The sequence below is a fragment of the Camelus dromedarius genome, chromosome 11 (genome assembly GCF_036321535.1).
Source record: "Camelus dromedarius isolate mCamDro1 chromosome 11, mCamDro1.pat, whole genome shotgun sequence".
Lineage (NCBI taxonomy): Eukaryota > Metazoa > Chordata > Mammalia > Artiodactyla > Camelidae > Camelus > Camelus dromedarius.
This window is the reverse complement of record NC_087446.1, coordinates 46,564,992-46,591,768: the sequence shown is the minus strand read 5'-3', so window position 1 is coordinate 46,591,768 and position 26,777 is coordinate 46,564,992. Positions and strand designations below refer to the sequence as shown.

General features: G+C 38.1%; 1 protein-coding gene across 1 annotated transcript in view; it reads left to right on the top strand.

The window, feature by feature from the left end:
* SLC2A13 (solute carrier family 2 member 13) overlaps window positions 1-26,777 on the top strand; it is a 328,147-nt gene that overhangs the window by 73,704 nt on the left and 227,666 nt on the right. The window contains exon 3 of the mRNA XM_031462748.2: window positions 5,247-5,455. Within this exon, the coding sequence (XP_031318608.2) occupies window positions 5,247-5,455 (209 nt within the window). The remainder of the gene's footprint in view (window positions 1-5,246; window positions 5,456-26,777) is intronic.

The following is a 26,777-nucleotide window of genomic DNA, read 5'->3' as shown; positions in this document are numbered from 1 at the left end:
TTTGGGAATTTAAGGAGGAAGGAAAATAGACGAGAGAAAAGAAATAAACAGTATGTGAGGCAGGATACAGTTCTTCACTCCAGCACTGTTCTTTTTGGGGAGGTGTCTGGGAGGCAGACATTGGAAAACCAAGTGTAGAGAAAAGCAACTTTAGATCCATCATGTCTGTCATAGAAAACATTTTGGAAGGATCAAATCTCAAGTCAAAATTTCTTGCTCCCCATCACCTTTTACACTGCCTACTGTCTTATTATCTAAATTTTTGGTACATGATCATTTTACTTGTGTATGGGAAAGAAAAATGAAATCAAAATTCAGTTTGGCACAGTGTTCAAAGCAAGCAGTACACATTTACCTTTACAAATGAGATATTTTCTTTTAACTAACAGTCCGCTGTTTTCATAGTAACACTCTGGGGTCCAGAGAGTAATAGGATATTCCGTTTGCCAGTAGCGGGTCGGTGTTGTTAGATCCAGCATGCAGTTCCCCAGCCCAGGGGCTGTTTCGGTGTCTGGGCTGTGCTGTGCTTGGCAGGATTGGGAGGGACAGTGACCAGTAGCTCTTCCCCTGTTATTGCTGCCCGGCTTACTGCATTTCACAGAAGTGTGTGAACAACAGACTTCTAAAGGCATCCTTAAAAGTCTTTAAACTTGAGACTAAAATAAATTAATGCCCTCTTTTATGAGTTCTGCAGAATCATTATCAAGTCATTATTAAACATCTATTATAGCTTGACTCACAATAAACCTTTACTATAGGGAGCCTGGGTTTTAACTGTAGCTCTACCGCATGCTTGTTCTGTATCTTCTCTGTGCCTCATTTCTTCGTCTTTAAAATGGTAATAATGATGGTCCTACCTCATAGGGCTGTTGTGAAGATAAATGAGTTAAGGTATCTTAATCCCTTTGAACAGTGCTTGGCACGTGGTAACCAGTGCTGTGTGTTAGCTATTACTGTTGCTGCTGCCTTTGTGAAATGACATATGTCCAAGCTGAGTCTGGACATTCAAGTAGATTTTCTTGTGTTTGGAACGTAATAATCACACCTGTGGAACTACTCGAGGTAAAGTAACATGTGTATCTGTTGACCATGTTGTCAGATAACCGTGTTCTCATCCTTTCAGAGAGGGGCAATTATGAACTGCAAAATTCTCTCTTAAATGGCCATCTATTAGAGGATACTTGTGTTCAGTTTCATAGGTCAGAGCAATCGGATTCGTTTAAAACAAGATTGAGGGTGAGTGTTGAGTTCAGTGAAGGACTTGTTGGTTTCGTGTGAGGTTCCTGGCCGTCTGATGCGAGGTGCTCAGCCACAGTGGGGAGGGCTGGCTCCCAGGCATGAGGAGTTTCAGTTCCTGACCCTGGGAAGGAAGGCTTAGCCCGAGATGAAGTAGCCGGACTTGTCTCCTTTGCTGATAGCTGGCCCAAGCACACTGTTTGAAAATATTGCTCACCATTTGGGGGCCCCTCCTTAGTTTTCTTCTAGGCAGGTGCTGGTCTGCTAGTTGTACCAGAAAATAGCTCATTTGTAAACTTCAGTTTACAGTGTTTTAAAAGGTATCTTTCTGTGAGTGATCATGATGCTAAAGAACGTGATAAAGATTTTTAGAACTCACAGAGGATTGGAGTTTTTGCTGAGCCATCTTTCTCCCCCTTCTTGATATGCTGATTTGCCTCCAGGAGGTAAATGGTTTTTGCCTTAAAGGTATGAACCTTGGCTGCTCACTGTTCACTTGGCTTTTTAAAACACTGAGATCAGTGGTTCTCAGCCCTGACTGCATATCAGCACCACCTGGGGAGCTTTTAAGACAACAGAATTCCCTAGGCCTGGAGCCCAGACCTATTAATCAAAAGCCCTGGAGTGCCAGGACCTGGACACTGGTGTGTTTTAAAAGCCTCCTGGGTGATTCTAATGTGCAACCAGAGAGCATCCTGGGTGATGCGCGACCAGAGTTTGGAACCCTTGATCTGACTTATAGTAACGAGATCTCCCATGTCACTAGGGGACTGCTTGTTTGCGTGGGGATTGTCTGCCTGGATTGTCAGTACACCCTCGTCATGCATCTGGTTCCTGGTCTCCTTGGATTTAAAGGACTCGTGGTGAACCTCTGATACTGCCTTAGCTAATAAGCCCGCAGAGGTCCTCCTCTTTCAGTCTCATGTTAAAATTTTCATCAGCATCACAGCAATGCAGACTCTTAACTTGTTCTTCTTATTCTTCAGTCTGCATATTATTAGAGGAACAGTTTTTCCTCAAGAAAAAAACTGGTTACTGCTACCTACGGAAAGTTTGGGTAGATGATACAACTGCGACCGAAAAGTTGGATTGAATTGTTTGGGGGGAGGGGGTGTGGTCAGCGAAGTTAAAAACATTTTTTACTGGGTTTCCTCTTTATGCTTTAATACCAACAGAATGATTTCACTTAATTCCCCCCAACAGTCCAGTGAAATAGATGCTGTCACTTGTGAATTAAATTAAGTAACTTGACCAGGTTTTTGTGGTTCCTATGTCCAGAGCTGAAGTGTGACCCCCGGGGTTGCTCCCACGGTCTCTCCATTGCAAACCACAGCTACTCGCGGTCTTGTGTATTTAGTCTCCGTAAAGCCATGGAAATTTACTCCTATCGAAATATTTTCATCATGAAGGACAATTAAACTATAGTAAAATATGCTCATTTGTTTTACTTTTAGAAGAGGAATGTTAGGACGTAAATGCATAAAACATGTTTTATCTTGACTAAAACAGGGTTTGATAACCATAAATTTTGGCAACAGGATGTGGCTTCCTTTCTCCTACCTTAGTATTAGGGCATCGAATTGTAAATATCAGCTCTAGACTCTCCGCACATAAAGATTTCACAAGGTTGGAGGGCTTAAAGTATTCTGTTTTCTATGGCTCGCTTAAAAAACATAGGCTAACTTGATGTTTGCATTTTTCTTTTTGTCTTTCCCCTTCTCTTCCCTTTTTTCTTTATCCCATGAATATTTTAAAAAATACTGTGTTCTGGAATTAAATAGTGAGTAGTAAAATGCAATGTCTTATGTGAGCATCTTCGGGCCTAAAAATGTTTCAGTTTCTGTTTTTATTTCAGTGCTGCTTTGAAGTATTCAGAGAGGCCCTTTAATCTTAATTCATCACTAAGGGAGTTTGGAGAACAGAAGGAAAGATCAATAAAGGCACAGAGACATGAAAACTAAAGGCTTTCATCGTTCGTACTTTTCGCATTTCCTAATGCAATATATTTACTGTCTACGTCTTTATCACTTTTCTTTTAAATAATGGGCAATACAGGTAAACCTTTTCTCTTCATGTTTTTTAAGAGAGAGCACAACTGAATGGAAATTTCATTCATTTACAGCAACAAAACATAACATGCATTTAAGTAACAGATTTGGTTATACAAGTTAACATCTTAAGAGGAAGAGGCCAGAAGTATGCCTTTGTGTGAGCTGATCTCTCTGGCTCTCATCAGATGAGTCTTCTGAAGAAGGAAAGGTCTGGTTATATCTAGAGTAACAAATGGTTTCATTGGAAAGAATTACTGTGCAAGTAAGTTTGCAGAGCTACACGATCCAGAAGGGTTGCTGCATAGAATATTGCTGTCTGAGTGTGAAGCAGTTATTTTCTGTTTAGTTTATATAGAAAGTTTAGATATGTAGCTGCTTTCGTATCATTTCATGAAACATTTACTAAATGCCTGCTGTGCAAGATACTTTATAAGGCGCTATGCTGAATACAAAGTTAAATATGAAGTCGAGTGAAATAGGTAAATAATTTATTATAATACAAGGTATAATGACATAAATTGAGGCTAAAACTTCCGTAGGCAAGCAGAGGAAGGGCGTGATTAAGTATTGATGTAATTATCACAACTCATGGATTAAAGTATAAAGCATATCTAACAAGATTTCTTTTAATACTGTAGGCCAAGTGATTCATTTAGTCATTCATAAACACTTTGTTTACTTTCTAAATCTGATTTAATTTTTCTGGTCTGTGTGCATCTGTGGCTAGGAGGCGTAGGAGGTTGCTTACCACCCATGGAGCAACTGTGTTTTGTTTTTCTACTCTTTGGAATTAAAACGAAACTGCCTGGAAAATGGGGGACTTATTCACAAGATAATGTGGATGGAGTCTGCAGAACTGCTATACTTTTGGTTTGTCACAGCTTAAACGTCAGAATAGCTTTGAAAAGTGTCTTGAGTCAGATGATGTCTCATTGATTTATGAGCGCCAGTGAGTATAGGTTGTTATGTAATCAGAAGTGGCCTCCTGAGCTCCACCGTCGTGCGTCCTCCATGGAGCACACTCTGGGAACTTGGACCAATGGAGAACATCCAGGTGTCCGATTCACAGAAGTCTCCAGGTGAAAGGGACTTTGAAGTTCATCTAACCTAACTCTTCATTTCAAAAAGCTTGAGGCCTAGAAATGTTAGGGGATTAGCCTGGTGGTCGCAATAATTTGGAGAGATCTTTGATGTAGCTGTACTCATATTACTGTTTTTGTTATTTCTCTGATGGATTTAAAATGATATGCTTATTTGCTATTGACAATTTTGTCAGCCATTAAGAACAGACATTTAAAAAAGATGACAAATAACAGAACAACATGCACAACAGTTTCTAGTCATTTTAATCATGATTGTTTGCATCTGACTCCATCTTTTTTCTGCCATGGGCTGCTATGTGCTTTTCTAACCCCCCCCCCCCCTTTATGGTTAAATAAAGTACTTTTTGTCTAAAAAAGGTACTTGATAGCAAAATGAAATCATAACTAATCATTTACAGAGAAGAAATAACTATAAAGAAATAAGCAGGGGCATTTATTTTAATGAAGTGTATCTTTTCAACAGGTATCAGTTTTGTCTGAGCCCCATTTTATATTATAAATTACAGAATTGTACTCACATGAGATAGGAATGGGGATTATGGTGTTTTGCATGATGTGTTTGGTTCAGAATGCATATATGTAATGATTGTGACTTTTGTCCATTCTTTTTTGTTGTAATTTGTGGGAGAGAGAGAGAAGAATCAGATTTTTCTCATTTTTTTTTTTAGTTTCTCACCACAGCATAAAAATATCCTTGTTTTCTGGTGGCGCACACATACACATATAATGAAAAGAAAATCATCCTGGCTGATTTAACATTAAGTGTTATTCCTAATGTGGTGAACGCAAACCTTTTATCCATACTCGGTGTTAATGAGACCACATTTTACAACAATACCCTGGTTTCTTGTTACAGGTACATGTTGGGGCTTGCAGCAATCCCAGCGGTCATACAGTTCTTCGGCTTTCTCTTTTTACCTGAGAGCCCTCGATGGCTCATTCAGAAAGGACAGACTCAGAAGGCCCGGAGAATTTTGTCTCAGATGCGCGGTAACCAGACCATTGATGAGGAATATGACAGCATCAAAAACAACATTGAAGAAGAGGAAAAAGAGGTTGGCTCAGGTAGGTGGATTTTAGACTTAATGTGAATTTTAAAACTACACAGTGGTTTTGTTTAGAAATTATAGTCTTAGAATATTTATTTATTTATTAAATTGTATTTATTATTGTATTATTTAATTATTTTATTTGCAGGGGGAGGTAATTAGGTTTATTTATCTTTGGTGGACGTACTGCAGATTGAACCCAGGACCTCGTGCATGCTAAGCATGAGCTCTAGCACCTGAGATATACCCTGCCCCCTTATAATATTATTTAATATCTCTAAATGAGGTAGTGGTTTTATATGTATTACTAAACCAAAATAAATATATTTTAATTTTAGAAGCCATATAATAATGTTATAAAAGAATGAAGGAAACACCCCCATAATGCTACTGTCCTCATATAATTCTATTTTCATTTTTGTAATCTCTCTTATTCTAAGTTGGATATACTTGACATAGTTGTCATTTTGTGTGTGGGAGCATTTTTTTGAGTATATGTATATTTTACATATAAATATCTGATATAAAGATAACTATGCATTTTGACCTTCCGTATTAAATAAAAAGTCACTGTGAACTGTTGTCAAAATAAATCACTTTAGTAAAATTAGATACCTTGTTTATATATGTTACATTAATTTCCATACTAGTTTTTATTAAGATTAAGAATACCTTCATATACTAATTATGGAATAATTTTGCATTTCTCTATTTTTATTAAAAAGTTTAACTAGTTGCCTAATCCAGATTTCACCATGTTAGGAAACCAAGAAAAAAGGGAATTTTCTGGTTTATTTATACAGATGAATTTATTTTCAGAGAAGAAATCATGTAGGGATTTAAAAATTCTCAGGCAGGATCTACAATCTTGACAGTCTGATTTGAATGTGAATAATAGGAGAAAGTAGACATTTCACAGCGACCTGCTGGATTCACATCTCCCAAACCATTCCATTTTCTCTCAAGCTTTCTTTTGCGTCTACATTAATTGGTAGGTCAAATGGAGATGCTGACTTTTATTAGTCAAGTTATTTTTCATGCCTGAGAAGAGACCAAACACACACACCCCCCTTTATCGATAACGATCATACGAAAGTCTTGGAAGGTCTGTTCACCCTCCTTTCCTACCATTTTTTGGTGGAGTTGAAGAAGCAATAGAATGAACACTTGCAGAAACTGGTCACTGTGGTAGCCACACCTTAGCTTTACAGATATGCAGTACAGTAGTGTGATCTTACTACCATCTTGCTCAGACCAAACCCCTTCTAGGTGAAGGTCATTTATAACAGAAAGTTTGTGAGCGCTTACCATGTGCCTGACATGGTCAGCATCTCCAGTGCTCTGCACATATGTGTATGAAGGAGACTTTTGCTTTAACAAAATAATTCACTCTTACTGAGTTCAAGATTGTGTTAATTTTTAAAATACAGTTTTAAATGTCTATTTGAATTACAGATACCTTCTATTATGCTCCTGTCGAAATTCTTCTTGGCAGTTGATCAAATGAAACATGAGGCTTTTTTTAGTAATCAGTACACTCGAAACCCATGTTCTAATGTGTGAGTAGAAATCTTTTCAGAGTGTTAGGTTATATTAAATACTATGTAGAATGTAAGTTTTTATTAATCCATGTAAAGTATAGGACAGCAACTTAATGAAAGAGCCTCCTTGTTTAGGAATAGGGTTACCACTGACTTTACTATAAAACATTGAACACACAGCTTGACTTTAACTGCACAAAAATCTCTGACTGGTCTACCCATGGAATTGTGGACGATGCACCCTGTTTGAGTTTCTTGACTATTTGGGATGTATAACCAAATAGGTTTTTTTAAAAACTTGAGGTTCATAGAATTATAGTTACATCTGCTTTTGTTTTTATCACAAGACTTTGGGAGCTAAGTAGAGCACTGTTTACTGGGTACATAAAATATTTAGCTGTTCATCTATTTCCTCATATTACTTTTTATGCACATTTGGCACAGATTTTAAAAAAATACCATAATGACATCCTCTGAGTCGTAATTAGTCTTATGCTTGGGTAAACATCCTGAACTTTGTAACTAATAGGATTGATAATTCGCCCATTTCTGGATTTGTATTATTTGAGTACTATCATCTTGCTTAATTTGAAAACTAACCCCATATTCTTTTATAAAGGTAAAGAATGAATAGCATTATGGCGTGAAGGCACACAGACAGTTTTGCCAGTGTTACGTGGCACCAGTAACTTGGGGCTTCATTTTTGTGGTTGAGAAATCTGACCACAGTTAAACATGGTCTGCACAGTGAGAATTTTATTTTAGCATTTTCATGTCCAGAAGCAAGACTGCGTTAGTTCGGCTGGAAAATGGAGAGCAGTGCTAGGACTTGGGTTAACAAACCAGAAGGTCCTGGCCCTCCGTCACCTTACATTTGAAAAGACGGGCTAGATGGATGGACAAATACACATGAAGAAACAGCTAACTTTGAAATAACACAGATGTTCTGGCCCAGGGAAGATGAATCTGCCATTGTGTTGTGGACGGGTAGACAGTGACCTGCTTTAATCTGTCTGTAGAACCTGATGAGGTGAATTTTGATTTAGGACTTCAAGCTTGGGGAACTCTGAGCAGTGGAAGATAGCTGCCTAGAGGAAAGAACCATGACCTAGTGCCACAAAATGCTCAGATATTCTAGGAGGTTAGAAAGAAGTTGTTCATAAGATCACTTTTTCTTCTAGGCAGAAATGTTTTATCATCAGACATGGTGGCTTAGTTACCTGCTATCTGTGAGCCTGCCACGTCCTTCCCTCAGAATTTCCAGAGGATTTGTGACTTGTCACTGTTATGGTACTTGCTTATGTGACCCTTCTCTTCTTGTAGGATTTTTTTTCCTGGTCACTTGAGTTTAAATTTGATCTCTTTGAGGAAAAGAGGCATAGCTGCTAAATTATGTCTTAGCTAAATTAATTATTTGATGTGTGAAATGTCAGTGCATAAGGGACTGACACACTTTATGACTTCATGTGACTGGTGGCTGCTCCGGCCAGGTCAGCAGCAGAGGTGAGGCGTATCAGCCGAGCTGTTGACCAGGACTGAGTTATAATGGGGTTTCATCTCTTCTTCTGCACATGGCATAAAAGTCGGCTCCTCAGCTTGAAACTGCTCCACTGTAGTTGGGGCTAAAAAGGAAGTTTATGGGGAAAGAAGCAAATAATTAATTTTTCACATGTGTTCAGCCCTGTTTATACATCCTGTAGGACTAATGAGTGAGACTGGAGGAAACAACAGCTTGGCTGGAAAAGCTCCAGGAAGTGGGAGATGGTGAAATGAAAGGCTAGTCCTGGCTCCACCCCAAATTTGTACTCCTAAAAGGATTTTGGGGGAGTCACTGGGCCTCAGTTTCTTTTTAGGTTTGTAAGGAAAGAGAGGCAGATTATAAAAGCTCCACGGTCTGATTTTTCACTTTTAAAAGTCTGGGAGAAATGCCTGTTGTAAAATTTCTAAATACTGTGCAACAGTCTTTCATTCAAAAATACTTATCGAGTGGCACTCAATGGAGATGTGGGGCTTTGGCCGTAAATAGACAGACAAGGTTCTGGCCTGCTGGGAAGAGGCACACAATGATAAATAAAAAGTGAGTAATTACCAGACAACTGCAGATTGCGGTGATGGCTTTGAAGGAAACAAACAGGATAATAACGTACTTATAAAGGGGCTACTTTTGGTGAAATGGTTAGGAAAATCTTCTCTGAAGAGGTGAATTTGAAGGGCAAGAAAGAATCAGCAGTGTAGAGAACTGAAGGGAAGAGTGTTCTAGGCAGAGGGAACAGCAAATGCGAAATTATATGTACCATTAAGTGGACCAGATTAATTTTTTGAAGAATTTGATTTTATATATCTATATATCTTTATCTATATATCTCGTACATGTTCACTATATATATAGTGAGTTTATATAGAGTTTAAAAACATTGCAGTAATAACTACCTATTTATTCATCTTTATTTATCCCAGGTTGCCAAGCCTAAGTGTTGATTAAGTAGGGACACAATGACTACTTTAAGAATTAAAAGCACATTTGGGTACAAAATAATATACATACCATTTCCAGCGTTTTGTTGCTCACCTCATATAGTTTATCCTCCTAGTTTCTTTCACGTTGCATAGATGTGTAATAGAGTCATGACTTGTATGTACAACAAAGGCAGAAATCTGAGAAAGACCTAGGTGATTACTGAAAGCAGTGATTCACAAACTTTCCCACTTAGCTTCAGTGGAGAAGGGAGGGAGGCAGGCCTTTTGGGGCTGAGTACCATAGCAAAGAAGGCAGCTGCAGTAAGTTCAACATTTATTTGAATTTTTATGCTTTGTCCAAGAAATTAACAAAGTCTGTATTCTGTTCCACATTATATCATGTTTACTTGACTCTAAATTTTCCCCTAAATACCTCCAGTGTTTATTCATTGGCTTTATGGGTTCCATCTGTCTCATACATCCCCTGGGATGCGCATCCCTCAGGTTCACAGACATGAATTTGAAGTGTTTGGAGTTCCTTTCTTGGGCAGATCTGTGACAAAAGGTGTTAAATGTTTGCTCTGCCTGTATTACTAGAGATAGATGGTCATCTCTTAATTTACTAGGCGTGTAGAAGGGCAGAGCCTTTGTCAGGAGCTTTAGTTTATAACAGTAATTGTGTCCCACAACAATAGAACTAAAAACCATCAACAAAAGAGGTAGGATTCTGCAGTGGACAAACTTAGGGAAGAGCCTAGAAATGAAGGTTGTGCATTCACATGCTTTATACCACCTTGTTTGAACTTCTTAATTTCCTACCCCTAGCTTGCTCCTCCCCAATTCTCTCTCCCTACTGGTAACCACTAGTTTGTATTCTATAATCTGTGGTTCTGTTTCTGTTTTCTTATATTCATTCATTTGTTTATTTTTTAGATACCACATGTAAGTAATATCATATAGTATTTGTTTTTCTCTGTCTGACTTACTTCAATAAGCATAATACCTTCCAGGTACATCCATTGTTACACATGGCAAAATTTCATTCTTTCTTATGACTGAGTAGTATTCCACTCTGTACACACACACACACACACACACACACACACACACACACACATTATCACATCTGCTTTATCCATTCCTCTGTTGATGGACACTTAGATTGCTTTCGTATCTTGGCAATTGTAAATAATGCTGCTATGAACATTGGGGTGCATTTATCTTTTTGAATGAATGTTTTTGTTTCCTTTGGACATACGCCAGGAGTGGAATTGCTGGATCATACAGTAGTTCTGTTTTTAGTTTTTTGAGAAACCTCCATACTGTTTTCCACAGTCCTGTACCAATTTACATTCCAACCAACAGTGTAGAAGCGTTCCCTTTTTTCCATTCCTCACCAACATTTGTTATTTGTGGTCTTTTTGATGACAGCCATTCTGACAGGTGTGGATGACATCTCATGGTCGTTCTGACTTGCATTTCTCTGATGAATAGTGATGCTGAGCATCTTTTCATGTGCCTGTTGGTCACCTGTATGTCTTCTTTGGAAAAATGTCTATTCATGTCTTTAGCCCATTTTTTAATTAGGTTGTTTGTATTTGATTTGAGTTGTATAAGTTATTTATATTTTTGTATATTAATCCCTTATTGGTTATATCATTTGCAAGTATCTTCCCCCATTCCATATGTTGTCTTTTCAGTTTGTCAGTGGTTTCCTCAGCTGTACAAAGGCTTTTAAGTTTAATTAGGTCCCATTTGCCTTAGAAGACAGATCCAAAGAAATACTGCTATGATTTATGGCTTCTTCTAGAGTTTTACTTACATTTAGGTCTTTAATCCACTTTGAATTTATTTTTGTATATGATGTTACAGAATGGTCTAATTCTTTTTTTTTTTTTTTTTTTTTTGGATATCTCTGTCCGGCTTTGGTATCAAGGTAATGCTGGCCTTGTAGAATGAGTTCAGAAGCATTCCTTCCTCTGCAGTTTTTTGGAATAGTTTGAGAAGGATAGGTGTTAATTTTTTTAATGTTTGGTAGAATTCACCTGTGAAGCCATCTGGCCCTTGACTTTGGTTTGTTGGGAGTTTTTTAATTATTGATTTAGTTTCATTAATGGTAATTCGCTTTTTTACAATTCCTATTTCTTCCTGGTTCAGTCTTGGGAGAGTATACATTCCTAGGAATTTGTCCATTTTATTGGCATATAATTGGTCATATGATCTTTGTATTTATGTGGTGTTGGTTTAAGTTTTCATTTTTTATTTTTTATTTTATTGATTAAGGCCCTCCTTTTTTTTTTTTTCTTGATCTGCTAAAGGTTTGTCAATTTTGTTTATTTTTTCACAGAACCAGCACTTGGTTTCTTGGGGGTTTTTGTTTGTTTGTTTGTTTGTTTGTTTTTTTGTCTCTATTTCACTTATTTCTGTCTGATCTTTGATTTATTTCCTTCTACTAACTTTGGGTTTTGCTTTTCTTCTTTCTCTAGTTGTATTTGATATATGGTTAGGTTGTTTATTTGAAATTTTTCTCATTTCTTGAAGTTGGGTTGTATCATGATAAACTTCTTTTTAGAACTGTTTTTGCTAATCCCATACATTTTTTATTGTTTTTTTTTTGTTTTCATTTGTCTCCAGGTATTTTTTGATTTCTTCTTCTATCCCCTTACCCTCTGTCTGTATGTTTCTTTAAATCTGAAGTGACCCTCTTGCAGGCAGCATATACAAGGGAGGTCTTGTTTTGTATCCATTTGGCTACTCTGTGTCTTGATGGAAGCATTTAGTCCCTATAAATTTAAAGTAATTATTGATAGGTACGTACTATTGCCATTTTAAAAATTGCTTTTGGGTGGTTTTTGTAGCTATTTTTAATTTGCTTCCTCTTCTCTTCCCTTGTGATTTAATGACTGTCTTTAGTGTCATGCTTTGATTTCTTTCTCTTTTTTGTATATATCTATTATAGATTTTTGGTTTGTGGTTACCATAAGGTATATTTATAGCAGTGTATATGTGTATATATATGTGTGTGTATGTGTGTGTATCTCAACTTAAAATAATCATATATATATGTTTAGGTTGCTGATCTCTTAATTTCAAATACATTTTAACAACCCCGTATTTTTACTCCCCTCTCCCCTGATACCATTTTGGCACCCTATTTTACGTATTTTTGTTTTGTGTGTCCCTTCACCGCTGACTGAAGACAGAGATGATTTTACTACTTCTGTCCTGTAAGCTTCTTACTGACTTTGTACATGGTTGATTTACTACCTGTACTGTATTTTTGCATTTACCAGGGAGCTTTTTTCTTTTAGTAATTTTCATGTTTCTAGCTGTGGCCTGCTTTTTAAAAAAATTTTATTTATTTATTTATTTATTTATTTATTTATTTATTTATTTACTTACTTACTTACTTACTTACTTACTTACTTACTTACTTACTTATTTACTTATTTATTTATTTTTGCTAGAACAGTGCCTGTGAGACTCCTTGTGAAGGAGACACGGTGGTGCTGAAGGCCTTTAGGTCTGGCTTATCTGTCAACCCGTGGGTCTCTCCATCGAATCTGAATGAAAGCCCTGCTCAGCAGGTGTTCTTTGATGTGGGTGTCTCCCTTTTATCCCTTTAAATGTATCGTTCCATCCCTCCTGGTCTGCAGAGCTTGTGATGCTGGAAGTCAGCTGGGAGGCCTGCGGGTCTGCGTCTAGGGCCTGCTAACTGGGTCGGGTCCTGGGCCGCCTGGTGTACAGGGCCATGTCGGGGGCCATGTCTGGGAGTGGCTGCGGGCTCAGGGAGTCTAAGGCAGCCTTCCTGCTTTTGGGGGGCTATGTCCCTTCCAGGCTAGTTACCTGGCATGAGGTGTCCCAGTTCAGGTTCTTATAGGCTGGTGGGCAGGTCCAGGCCTATAGGCTCATAAGGTAGAGAGAGGTTCCCAGAATGGAGCTTGCTAGCACCATTGTCCATGTGGCAGAGCAGACTCCCCAGAATGGCTGCTGCCAGGGTCTGTGTCCCCAGGGTGAGCTCCAGGTGCCTCCTGCTTCTTCTGGAGAGCCTCCAAGATCAGCATGGGGGTCAGACCCAGCCTCCTTTCGAATGACTGTTCTGGGTCCCTGGCATGTGAGATTTTGTGTGTGCCCTTTAAGAGTGGAGTCTCTCTTTCCCACCTCTTTCTGGCTCTCCTGAAAGTAATCCCCGCTGACCTTCAGAGCCAAACATTCTGTGGGCTCATCTTCCTGGTGGAGGACCTCTGGGATGGGGAGCTTGATGTGGGGCTTGGAGCTCTTGGTCTTTGGGGAGGACCTCTGTAGTTGTAATTATCCCCCCATTTGTGGGTCGCCCACTTAGGGGTGTGAGTCTCGGCTATTTCGTGTTTCTGCCTCTCCTACCCATCTTGTGGTTCCTTCTTTATATCTTTAGTCGTATAATTTTTTTTTCTGGTAGATTCTGGTCTCTCTCATCAGTAGTTACTCTGTAAGTAGTTGTAATTTCGGTGTGCCCATGAGAGGAGGTGAGGTCAGAGTCTTCCTACTCCACCATTTATGGCCAAGCTCTCTTCATTATCCTTTTTTTTTTTTTTTTTTAAGTTGAGATAGAATTGACATATAACTTTATATTAGTTTCAGGTGCCCAACATAATGATTTGATATGTCATTATGAACTGATCAGCACAATAAGTCTAGTTAACATCCATGACCACACATAGTTAAGAACATTTTTTTTTTCCTTCTTCAATTGCTGTTTCCTGCATTAGAGAACAAAGGTGTATTCCTGGGGTGACAGGAAGGAAGAATGAAGGCTGCTGCTCACATGCGTAGCAGAAGCCCCCTTGGGCAGGGCCTAGGGAAAGTCAAAAAAGGCACCATCTCTGCCACTCCCTCTGGGCTCTGCACCAGGGGATTAAGGCCCCATCACTGGAGGGAAGATGGAAACAAGGAAGCTTTCTGTCCCTAGAGATACATGCAGATGTTGGTGTTAGAACTGTCACAGGAGACCAGGGAGAGTGTTTTGGGAGAATGGAGTTGTCAGGGCAGCTTTGGCACAAGACAGTTTGAGTAAAAGGAGCCCAAGTGCAGACCTCGGGTCAGCGGGCAGCCTCCTGCAAATCTGGTCATCTGTTCATAGCACATGGGCAATCCGAGGAAAGTAAAAATGCGTGTGGGTTTTTTTTTTTTTTTTTTAAGGAAAATGCTTTTTTGTGTGTCCTATTTTTTTAAATTATATATCTATATATAATTTTTTTTGCAGTTAGTATTACCTAGATCACCTAGATCATAGAGACTTCCAAAATTGATTTACTGAACATAAGAATGTCATTGAGAAAGCTGGCTCTGCCCTTTGGGCACTGAAATCTTAGTATTTAGGCATATGTGAGAAGTCAGCCCAGAGATGCCATCTGATGCTTTAAACTGAAGTCAGACCCACGCCCACTGGTTGCTAGTCACTGTTGCAGTGCATTCGGTTTACCTGCACAGTGTATAATCTATGCAGAAACATTCCAGTCAGAAGGATTTGCACCGTTTAACTGTAGCAGCTAATCAACTCTGGGGAGAATGTCAGCTCTGTGTTTTGCCTTTGTTGGATGGTTTAATCTCCAGCCTGGAAAGGAAGAACCTCCTGTTTATTATTTATTCAAGACCCTCCTGTCAGTTCATTTTAAAACCTGGTTTGATTTACCTGCAGCTCTTCGGGGGTCACATCTATGGTGTACTGGAAAGAACTGCTACCTCTCTCTCCCATTTTTCCTCCAGTAATTTTACAGTTAGGTCATCAAGACTTATCTCCTCAGAAATCAGTTTATTTTCCTGTGAATTGATATTGCCTGTGGCCATTTCAACAAATCATATTCTGCAAGAGAGGTCAGAGAGAGTAGATATTTATCATCTGTTTTGATAGAAACCCCTCCAAAAGATTCTTTAGAAATCTAATTCCAGCTGATGACAGTGCAGGAGAATGCTCATTGCAGTCGACATCTGCACTCTTAGAGCAAAGTGTCATTTTCCCCAACATTTCTGGTAGTTATGCTTGTACTTTCTTCATTTGGTAGTCCAATGTTTTCTGGCCCAAAGTAATGCGTCTATGCTATTTACTGGATGGACTTGAAATAGATATTAACAAATCATTTCTCAGCAAGGTGATCCCTAATTTTCTGCACATAGGCAAAGAAAGCATTTCTATATGTAATATTCTCGAGATTGTTGCAAAATTGTCAAAGTGAGAGACTGTTGCAAAATCGTCAAAGTGTGAGGCTGTTAACCTCCTCCCTTATGGTCAATGGAAGATTTTAAAACAAAAGGTCAAGTGAAAAGCTGCTTTAATTGTCTGTCCTTGTGTTAACAAACTATAAGGTGAAGGACTATTAAAACAATACACAATTCTATTCAGGTTTTAGTTAAACTTAATTCCTTAGGCATGATGACTTATTTAGAAGAAACTATTTAATTCAACACAACTTTAAATAAAGGTTATTTTTGGTTTTCTAAACCCCAGAGAACTTTTAAAATTATAAGCAGTATTGGAATAGTTCTTAGATTTTACATTAAAACATTATTGACTCTCCTCTTACATGGAGATAAGGAACAGAACAGAGAAGATTTTCCACTCAGCCGACCCACAGGAGAAGGAAATGTTTTTCAGAACCCTTGTAGTCTTTCAAGCCATTTCCCCTGATTTATATTGAAAATCCAGATTGTCTTAGTTAAGTTGATAAGTAGTACTTGAAGGTTCATCTTTTTGCTTTCTTGCTAAGATGTACTTAAATCCACATCTCATAAAAAAAATCCCTGCTGAAGGAGTTTTGGTTGTGTCAAATTTTTCTTCCCCCCTCACCCCAACACATTGTGGGGATGTTTGTATGTAAGAACTAATAAGAAGAGAAAACCCAACAAAGTAGGTATTTCAAAAGGAATACAGTTCTTGAGTTGCTGCTTCAGGGCAGTTCATTTCCAGCTTCACACTAAATCCATCATTCAGCGCAAGTGATGTCTGCTTTGTAAATAAAACCGTGGTCTGGAGATTTTTTTCCTTGAGGAAAGACAAATTGCTGTGCCCTTTAAAGGTTACCTAGTGTTTGGAGAAGGTTAGTGGAGTATCCTGAAGAAAAACCAATTGTCTCCATCTCAAAGGGGAAGGCTTCTGAGCCACTCTTGGACATTGGGGTTTTTAGCGATAACGGGACAATTCCATTGATGGGCTGTCGAATCAGAATATTAATAACTATGTCAATGTGCTGTCTGAAGAAATTTGCCTACTTAGCAAATGTTAGAATCTGTCTTCTCTAGTGTTTCTCAAAGATCAAAGGAATTACTCTTATTTTTTCTAATATTTTAAATTCAGTTTGTATGGGGAGATAGGGTCATCAGATAACATTAATTTCCTCCATTTACCACTCTATATCAGGTCCTGGAAACCCTTTGGTTTACCCACTGAGGAGGATTTTTTAATCAGTTTAATTTAACTCAATTAATTAATTTAATTACTTAATTTAACAATGAACAAATTATTTAGTTTTTAATCTTAGTGACATTTACCACTGATGTGTACATTTCAGTTAACTTACTTTTCAGCATCTATATTGCTTGAAATGTAGTAGGCTTCAATAAGGAGATGTGTACTTGTCAGGGCAGATTGAGGAGAAAATTACTAGGTTTATAAACCTAGACATAATAAATTGCTGCTGAAATATCTCACATTTTTAGTATAATTTTTTCGTCCCTGAATTTTTCAAGATATTTCCTTGAAAATGATTCCCACTGCACATCTCTTAGAATAAAATAAACCTTCAAAATACTTTCTTAAAAGACTCGAACCCAGTAACTGCTCCTTTTGTAGGGGGCGGAGGAGACCCAGAGACTTTTAAAACCAGCTTTGAAGAAAAGCAAAGACCTTTCGGAGTGCTGTTTCATTCGTTATTCCTAGTTGAGTAACAGTAGTGTGAAGATGTAACAATAACTACGTAGTAACAATAACTACGGAATGTCTGGGTCTGTAAATGGTTCACGTGTGTACGCATGCGCACTCACACACGCACGTTCTCTCTGATTCTTAAAACAGCCCGAAAAATTAGGCATCATTATCCGTATTGGACTGAGAAAATGCGCAGCTGGCAAAGTCAAACAGCTGGGAGGGGAAAGAGGCGGGATGTGAGCCCCACCGCCACCTCTCCAGCCTCCCCTCGCTCCACGTGGCCAACTGTGCATCCCACGCCACCTCCACACTGGGCAGTCTGGATGTAGGTGCTGAAAAGAGAAGTTAGACGTGGTCCTTGCTCTTAAGGAGCTTATAACTTTTATCATTTCTTTCAGAATGTCTTCCTTTTCTAAAGGGAAGAACACAAAACAACTACAAAATAAATAAAAATATATTATATAATAAATATTTTTATATTCTATAATAATAATAGAATATATAGATATATTTATATTATATATAAATATATAATATTTTACTTATAAAATATAAAACATAAATATGAACAACTACACAAAATATAATAAATATATAAAAAAATATAAAGACAACCCTCAGAGTCAGTTGCTTCCACTTTGAGAGCATATTTCCCATCAGTTTCCTCTTCTCCACTCTTGATGTCATTGCCTGGGCTGTGTCCCTGGTGTTCATCCTCTCTGCCCTGGGAACGGTACCTTCCACTGCTCTTCTTGCTTCTGGTTTCTCCCCCTCTTCATTCACTTTCCTCATGGCTTCCAGGGATTTTCATCCTAATGCAGAGACAGCATTATGCCCCTCTTCAGAAACAAGTTCTCCAGCTTGTTACTGAACTTTCTGTGAAATCTGGTTTTAATTTATCTTTCCAGTTTATTTCACTAGCCAAGACTCCACATCATCAAAAGGAAGAAGCCACCCCCATTGACTGAGAGCCTCCTGACTCCCGGGGCGGGGAGCAGATGACTGGGTTGGCGGTGGGGTGGACTCGGGACACACCCAGAGACGGTCTGGATGGAGTTCCTGGGCTTCGCTGTAATCCAACCAGCAAACTCTGCAGAGAAAATCTAACTATTGTCTCACAAAAAGAATATATTAAATTTGAGAACTTGCAACATAGTAGGGATTTTCTGTGCTAAGGTCTTTAGGTACTGCTTCGCCTTAGCAAATTTGACATGAACCATCGTTCAGTTTATTTTTAGAAGCTTTTTTTCATAAGGACTGAAATAGAAGTACTTATGTGTTTCTTCCTGCTTAGTCTGGTACATGCTAATATTGTTTTTATTGAGTTGTGCGGGAGTAGAAAGTCTACAAATTAGGTAAAAGGTGGTGAAGTTGTATGTGAGTGTGTCTGTGTGTAAGTGTGACTACACGTCGCAGTGCAGTCACAGTAGAACCAAAAAGGGAGTGTTGCAGGGAAGCCTCAACATAATAATAAAAGCAGTAAGCTTTTATGTGACCACTGCTCAGAGAGGCTTGCCCTTTTCCAAACAGCTTGACCCCCCTTGTTCACACAGGAACAGAAATTGTCGCCCCTTTTCCTCGGATTAACGTCAGATAATATATTTGGCTCCCTTCCTTTGTGGAAGACAGAATGCATTGGACAGTTAAGGAGAGAGGAGAGAAGGTTCATTAATGATGAACTTCTCAAAGAAGAGGGAGAAAACCTGGGATTTTACAGCGCAGTTAAATAAAGAGTCCTGGGGTAGGGTGGAGGCGGGGCTTACCTGGGAATGGGGGGCGCCTGTCTTCTCTGCGCCTCTCCAGCACCTCAGGAATGCATCTCGGTGGCAGTCAGCTTTTGAGTTTCCTATCCCGGTCCCACTGGGGACTCAACCTTATTTACCTTTGCAGCCTCACCACCAGATACAGTCCTTGCCTTACCTCAACAAGGTACTTACCATTTCTCTGATTGACTTTCCACCCACATGGGAGGAGTGGATAGCAAAGTCTGATCCTTGATCCCTGAGATTTGGAGGAGGAAATGAAGTTCTTACTGCATGAGGAGCCTTCCCGTGTGTGACTCAGTCATACTGAAGCTCCAGGGAGCCCCAGTGGTTGGTGAGGAGGAGATGTAATTCACTACACATGATTATTGTTGAATGACCCTGTTTTCAGGGGCAGATTATCCATCTACCTACCTATCTATCTATCTATCTGTCTAAAATCTAACTGTGGATTTTACGAAGACTATTTGAAATTTGTATGTGAAGAGTTAGTACTTTCTTCTGGTCTCTAACATGTTGGCCCAAGTTAAAAACCATACACTTTTGAGGTCACACATGTATGAGTACAATGAAATTTCAAATACAAATGTTACAAAATCTTCTGTGACTTATTATTTTAGAATTAGTAAAGCAGATCCTTTAAAACAAATCAGGAAATATCACTTACAAATGAATGAATTAGGCTTTTGTTTACAATTACGGGGCACAGATTGTAATTCAGGGTAGGCCCTTATAGGCATGCACACTTCAAGAGGTGGTAGAATCCCCTGCTATGAAAGGTGAGCCTTCTGAGATCCAGGTATTTCTTTCACTAGCCATGGCTACCGTGACTTTGACATTCTTAAAAAAAGGACAATCTTGACCATAGAATTGTAGTCAGAACCCTAGATGTGAAATTTGGGGTGTTTATTTTCTTTCTGCTATTCTTATTAGCTAGTTTATATTCAGATGTACCCAATTACTTCAGGAAGTAATTGGAGACTCATATTCCTCAGAAATGTTCCATAAAAACATGTTTTACTTTTACTTTTTGAAACAGCTTTCCATTCATTTTACAAGAATTTATTAATGAAATAGAGTTGGCATCATTAATATAATAGTTCTGTAGATTTTTCTATCTCATGCTTCATAGTCCTGCTAAACATTCATTCAACTTTTTAAGTAGTGTTTTTTTTTAAATTTTTTTTTCATTGAGGTATAATCAGTTTACAATGTTGTGTCAGTTTCTGGTGTGCAGCACAGTGCTTCAGTCATACATGAATGTACATATATTCGTTTTCATATTCTTTTTCACCTTTCACTTTAGTAAGCTACTAAACAAGATGTCGAATATAGTTCTCTGTGCTATACAGTATAAACTTGTTTACCTGTTCCATATATACCAGTGAGTATCTGCAAATCTCAAACTCCCAGTTTATCCTTTTCCACCTTCTTCCTCCCTGGTAACCATAAGTTTGTTTTCTATGTCTGTGTTTTATATGTTCTGTTTTATATATAAGTTCATTTGTCTTTTTTTTTTTTAAGATTCCACATGTGAGTGATATCATATGATATTTTTCTTTCTTTCTGGCTTACTTCACTTAGAATGACATTCTCCAGAGCCATCCATGTTTCTGCAAATGACATTATTTTATCATTTTTTATGGCTGAGTAGTATTCCCTTGTATAAATATACCACAACTTCTTTATCTAGTCATCTGTTGATGGACATTTAGGTTGTTTCCATGTCTTGGCTACTGTAAATAATGCTGCTATGAACATTGGGGTGCAGGTGTCTTTTTGAATTAAGGTTCCCTCTGGATATATGCCCAGGAGTGGGATTGCTGACACCAGTCAGAAAGGCCATCATTCAAGTCCACAAATGATAAATGCTGGAGAGGCTATGGAGAAAAGGGAACCCTCCTTCATTGTTGGTGGGAATGTAGTTTGGTGAAGCCATTGTGGAAAACAGTACAGAGAGTCCTCAAAAGACTGAAAATAGACTTGCCATATGAAGTAGTGTTTTTGTAAACAGCGTGTTTTAGAATATGTGTTCTGTACCCTCATATGGAGTAACGGCTGTTGCTGCTCACCTAATCAGGTGCAGGTACACATTTCTGGCAGCAAAGAGAGAATACAATCACTTAAAGTCTCATTGCTTTAAAAGAGAAAATTTGACAAAAACTCATGAATATTCTATTGGAATTTATCTATTAGCAATTTGTTTGAAATTAATAAAAATAATGATCATTTTTTGAGCACTCACCATGTGCTATGCCCTGTGCATAGCACTTCCCGTGGTATTATTGTATCCTTTAATTCTACAAGAACCCTGTGAAACAATAGTGGTAGTTGTTGTTATTATTTGTTGTCATTTTCACTATACTGTTTTAGGGATGAGAAAATGAAGCTTAGAAAACATAGGTCTCCTTGTCTCATAAGTGGTAAAAGTCAGAATTCAAACCTGTCTGAATTCAGATGCATATTCTTAATTATTACCCTATATTACAATGAATTTTAAGATCTTTGCACAATAAGAAAAGTATTATTTCCATGCTTTAAGATTTGCTTTTAAAAATATTTGTTTTATTACAAATTCATACACATAGTATTTTTGTTTATACAGAATCACAGGCTGTTCAGCTTCTTTGACAGTTTTTCTTGAACTGTAACATGTTATCACATCATTTTAATAGTTGGAATTGAACAAAATGAAGCCGTCGCCGATGCCTGGGATCAGTTCATTCGTTTACAGTTCCTGCCGTGTTAAAATGCGTTCCCAAAGATAATCGTCCAAACTTTTTCTGACTCAAATTAGAGAAGCCTTGTTTTTTAAATAAAATTTGATCAAACTTTATTTACTGACTATGAACTGTAATAGAAGAGAGGCAGTTATGAACGCAGACTGGAGTCTGTAAGGCTAGAGTAATTCGTTCATCCATAAGCATTGTTTGACTGCTTTCCATGTGTCAGGTGTGGGGCAAGGGTTTTTACAATAATGATGGCGAATATTTATTGAGCATGTTTTATGTGCCAGATATTACTCTAAGTCCATTATGTGTCTAGAGAATATAATTTCACAGCAACAGAGGTAAATTCTGTCAGGATCCCCATTTCACAGATTAAGAAACAGACTCAGAGGGATTAAGTAATTTGCCAAAAATCACAGTGGCAGAGCCAGAATTTGTTTTATTTCTTCTAAGTAGTCATCTCTTAACCACCATACTCTACAGCCTGTTACACTGAATAAAATAGATGGGGGTCCCTATCTATTCTGATGTACCTTATTTCTAGCTAAAAGTCACTAACAAAATAAATAGACACTACCAGCTACTGTCAGTAAAACGGAAATCATTCCAGGAGGAATGGGAGAATACTCTAGGATGGGTGGTCACAAAAGTGCTCGCAGAGATGGGGCAGATGACAGTGTGGCTGTGTAGATACGGTAATACAAGGGACTCAGTTAAAATTCTGATTAAATCACGTGACGCATTCAGTAATGTTGTCTGTTACTGTTACACGCATGTAGCCCCTTGAAGTACACGAAGTAAGTGCCGTGACTCAGCGTGCCGTTTTCAGTATCAGTTAGGGCAGTCTATTGTGTGATACATTTTTGTTTCTTTTAAGGATTCCTTTAAACAGTGAAGAATATTTAGTCGACAAATCGAAAGGCTTTAAGTAAGTAAGAAAAAAGGGTTTGTTTACTACATTTCATTATTCAAAACCTAGCTTGTCCCTTGAAAACTTGAGAGATGCGAGTTCAAGACATATGATCATTTTCTAAAAGGAAGTACAGCTTCACAAGTAGATACAATGATTATCTCACAAAATACAGTTTACCAAAATATACACGATGCCAAACTTCTTATGAACTTCTGTAAAGAAATGATGAATCTTTTATAGTTTGTTTGCTATTTCCTGTTTATTTTAAAGTCTGGAAAATTGATAAAATTAGAACAGAATCTGTAGGAAGTGGTAAACTTGCATATCTGCTGGCAACAGAACTTTCATTATATTCATTAATTTATCATTTAACAAAAAACGGGGCACCTACCAAATGCTAGACTCTGTTCTTACTACAGTAGTGACCCCAGCACAGACTCTGCCTGCGTGGATCTCCGTTCTGGGGAAGGAACACAGACAACAAAGGGGTGTGTAACATACCGGTAGTGCAGTGCTAAGTGTGATGTGGAAAGGTCGAGTGGGTGGGAGAGAGAGCTAGGACCTATGGGTGAGACAGGTGAGGAGCGGCCTCTCTGATGCAGAGTCCTGAGGAGGTGAGGGAGCCAGCCATGCACATGTCCCCAGGAGTGGTCCCAGAGAGGGGCCAGTAGGGGGAAGGTCCCTGTGGGGCCATGGTGCTTGATACGTTCAAGGAAGCCAGTGCTGCTGGTGTGGAGTGAAGGACGGGGAGAAAAGTAGGAAATGAGTTTTGAAGGTGATCGAGGGTCAGATCATGGAAGTGGCCATAAATCATTATTCACCATAATATACCTAGAGCCTGGGGAAAGTGCCTGGAACTCAGTGATTTGAATGAGGCATTTAATTTTAGGAGGATACATTCATCAGGACACTTTTGGATTATGTTTTGGAAAACACAGCTCAAAGTAGCTGTAAGTTATGAGGGAGGGGTGATGTAGCTTATGAAGGCTGAAAGTTCAGCTTCCCTCTCGTGTGTGCACATGAATGATAACGTCCCAGAAAAATTTCGGAGAGGGCTCTATTTGGCCTGTCTGCTTCATATGCCCACCTCTGAACTAGACCTGTAACTAGGGCTCACGGGTGCTCATTAGTCATACTCCAGACAGCGTGGACTGAGAATAAGGGAGGGGTCATTCTCCAAACCAGCACGGACAGGTAAAAATACGTGCTCGTAGAAGAATAAGAAATGGAATCCTAAATTAAATGGAAACCAGAAATACGGTTGCCGTTAGTTTTATTCTAAAGGCAAATTGGTACTAAGCAGCTCTGCCCGTCAGGTGAAACAGCAAGCTGCCCCGGAGCACCAGCCGGAGACCTCGTTTCTGGGGCGGTCTTGGTGCTGATGACTTGCTCTCTTAAGGGACTCCGTGAGACAGGAGGATCTAATGTTGCAATCTTAGCAGTGGGACAGCGTCTGGCATTTGGTAGGTACCCCATTCGTGTTAAATGAATAAGGATCTAATTCTACAATAAAACTGGAAACAACTGTTCAGAAAGGTGCTATTTTCAACATCAGTATCATCTCTGTTATTGAGAAAAAAGAAAGACGAAGAAAGTAAGCCACGCGAGGATCGGCTTTCTGTCTTTCTCTTCTCATTTTGTAACAGCTCAGCACTATAAACAAGGGTGCCAGGACCACTCAGGGAGGAAAGAATAGTCTTTTCAATAAATGGTCCTGGGCAGCTGGATATCCACATACAGAGGGATGAAGTTGGAGCCCTTACTTTACACCATATACAAAATTAACTAAAAAATGGATTAAAGACCGTTACTTAAGTAAAGAGCTAAAACTTTAAAACATTTTAGAAGAAAACATAGGGGAAAAATTTCAAGGCATTGTATTTAGCAATGATTTCTTAGATATGATACTAAAAATAAAGGTGGCAAAAGAAAAAAATAGATAAATTAGACTTCATGAAAATTTAAAACTTTTATGTGTCAAAGGACATTATCCAAAAAATGAAAAGACAGACAACTGAATGGGAGAAAATATTTGCACACTGAGTATCTCATAAGGCTTTAATATTAAGAATGCCTAAAGAATGTTTACTGTTATACCATAAAAAGACAAAAAACCCAGTTTAAAAAATGAGCAAAGGATTTGAATACACATTTTTCCCCCAAAGAAGATAAGCAAATGGCCATGAGCACATGAAAAGATGCTCAACATTGTTGGTCATTAGGAAAATGCAAATCGATACCACTGTGAGATACCACTCTACACCATCAGGATGGCCATAATTTAAAAGACCAAAAATAGCAACTGTTGGTGAGGATGTGGAGAAATTAGAACCCCACACATTGCTGGTGAGAATGTAAAATGGTCCAGTTGCTATGGAAAACAGTTTGACAAGAAGTGGAAACATCAAGTTATCATACGGCCACCACCCTCATCCTCAACTCCAGATACATACACAAGAGAATTAATAACGTGTTCACACAAAAACCTGCATGCAAAATCTTTACAGTGGCATTATTCATAGTACAAAAAAATGGAAATAAATCAAATATCCATCAAGTAATGAATGGATAAGTTAAATCTGGTATATCAAGACAATGGACTGTTTTCCAGTTATGAAAAGGATATGTGATACGTGGTGCAATGTGTATGAACGATGAAAAGATTATGCTAAATAGAAAGAAACCAGGCACAAAAAGTGTACCATTTAGATTAAATATGCAGAATAGGCTAATCAGTGGAGACAGATAAGATTTGTGGTTTGGCTCAGGCTTGAATGGGGAGTGAAAACTAATGGGTATGGTATTTCTTTTTTGGATAATGTTCTGGAATTCATGCTGATTTTTGCACAACCTTGCGAATATGCTAAAACCATTGAAAGACATACTTTTAAATGGTGAATTTTATGGATGTGAATTATAGCTCAGTAATAAAAAAAAAAAGGATTCTCATCCACTTGGGAGGTAGCACATTAGGATCTAAGACAAAGTAGTCAGATGCAGTATTTTATTTAGCCTGATTGTTTTATTGAGGACAGATTCCTCAGCTTGTAAAATAGTCTAGGTTAATTGTCTGATCTAATGTGTGTGAAAGTATTGAGTAGAATAGAGGTTGTTCCTGATGGTGAGGAAGCTAACACTTCATTAGTGAGGTGGGAATATTAATGTGCACTATTTATAAACAGAATCATGTTGATTTATCTTTGATTTTATGTGAACTCTAGGCATCATATGTTTTTTATCAAATACCTACAAGATATTTTAATTTTACTCAATTTACTAAAAATAAATTTTGTTAAGTAAATGAGACTCTAAAGCTATGAATTAGCAGGTTGAGTTTAACCATTTACATAATGCTAGGATTATGGATGAGTTTTCAGAAAGACTCTTAGTCTATGAGTTGTATTGCAAAATGTTTCTCCTCTTGAATGTGCCATGTAAGGTTATTGTTCTAACATTTTTAAGTACCCAGATAAGAATAAACTATAGGTATTAATAGATTATATTTATATATAATGTGAGAAATGTCCTTTTAATAGATTCTCTCATATACTTCATTACTTGTTAATTTATATCAATACAGGCAGTTGCCTACATGTTTATTTAGAGCTGTAGAATTTTTGCCAGTTACTGAATTCAGTTATCTTAGAAAAACTGCTCTTCCCAAAACATGGTCATTGGCATAACATTTTTGTTCATTATAATGATCTCTGAGATAAAAATTGGCTGGATCTAATACAGCCTCTATTTTACATAGGAAGATGATGTTTTAGGAATGTCTTTTGTAAACTGGGATGCGTCTAACCCTTGATTTTAAATCCTGAAATGGAATCTTATGGAATTCTTAGGTGATTTTTCTCTTGGCTTGATGTTTTATTGCACTAGTTTGCTAAGTTATAAAATCTTCCCCTTTTACAAAAGGGACAAACAGTTTCCCTACTTAGGTAACTTAGTGAGAGCTAGAGATCTCCACTGTTGTGAGCATGTTGTGCCTTGCGCTTAATTGGCATACCAGTCACACACATCAGTTGTTTGGTG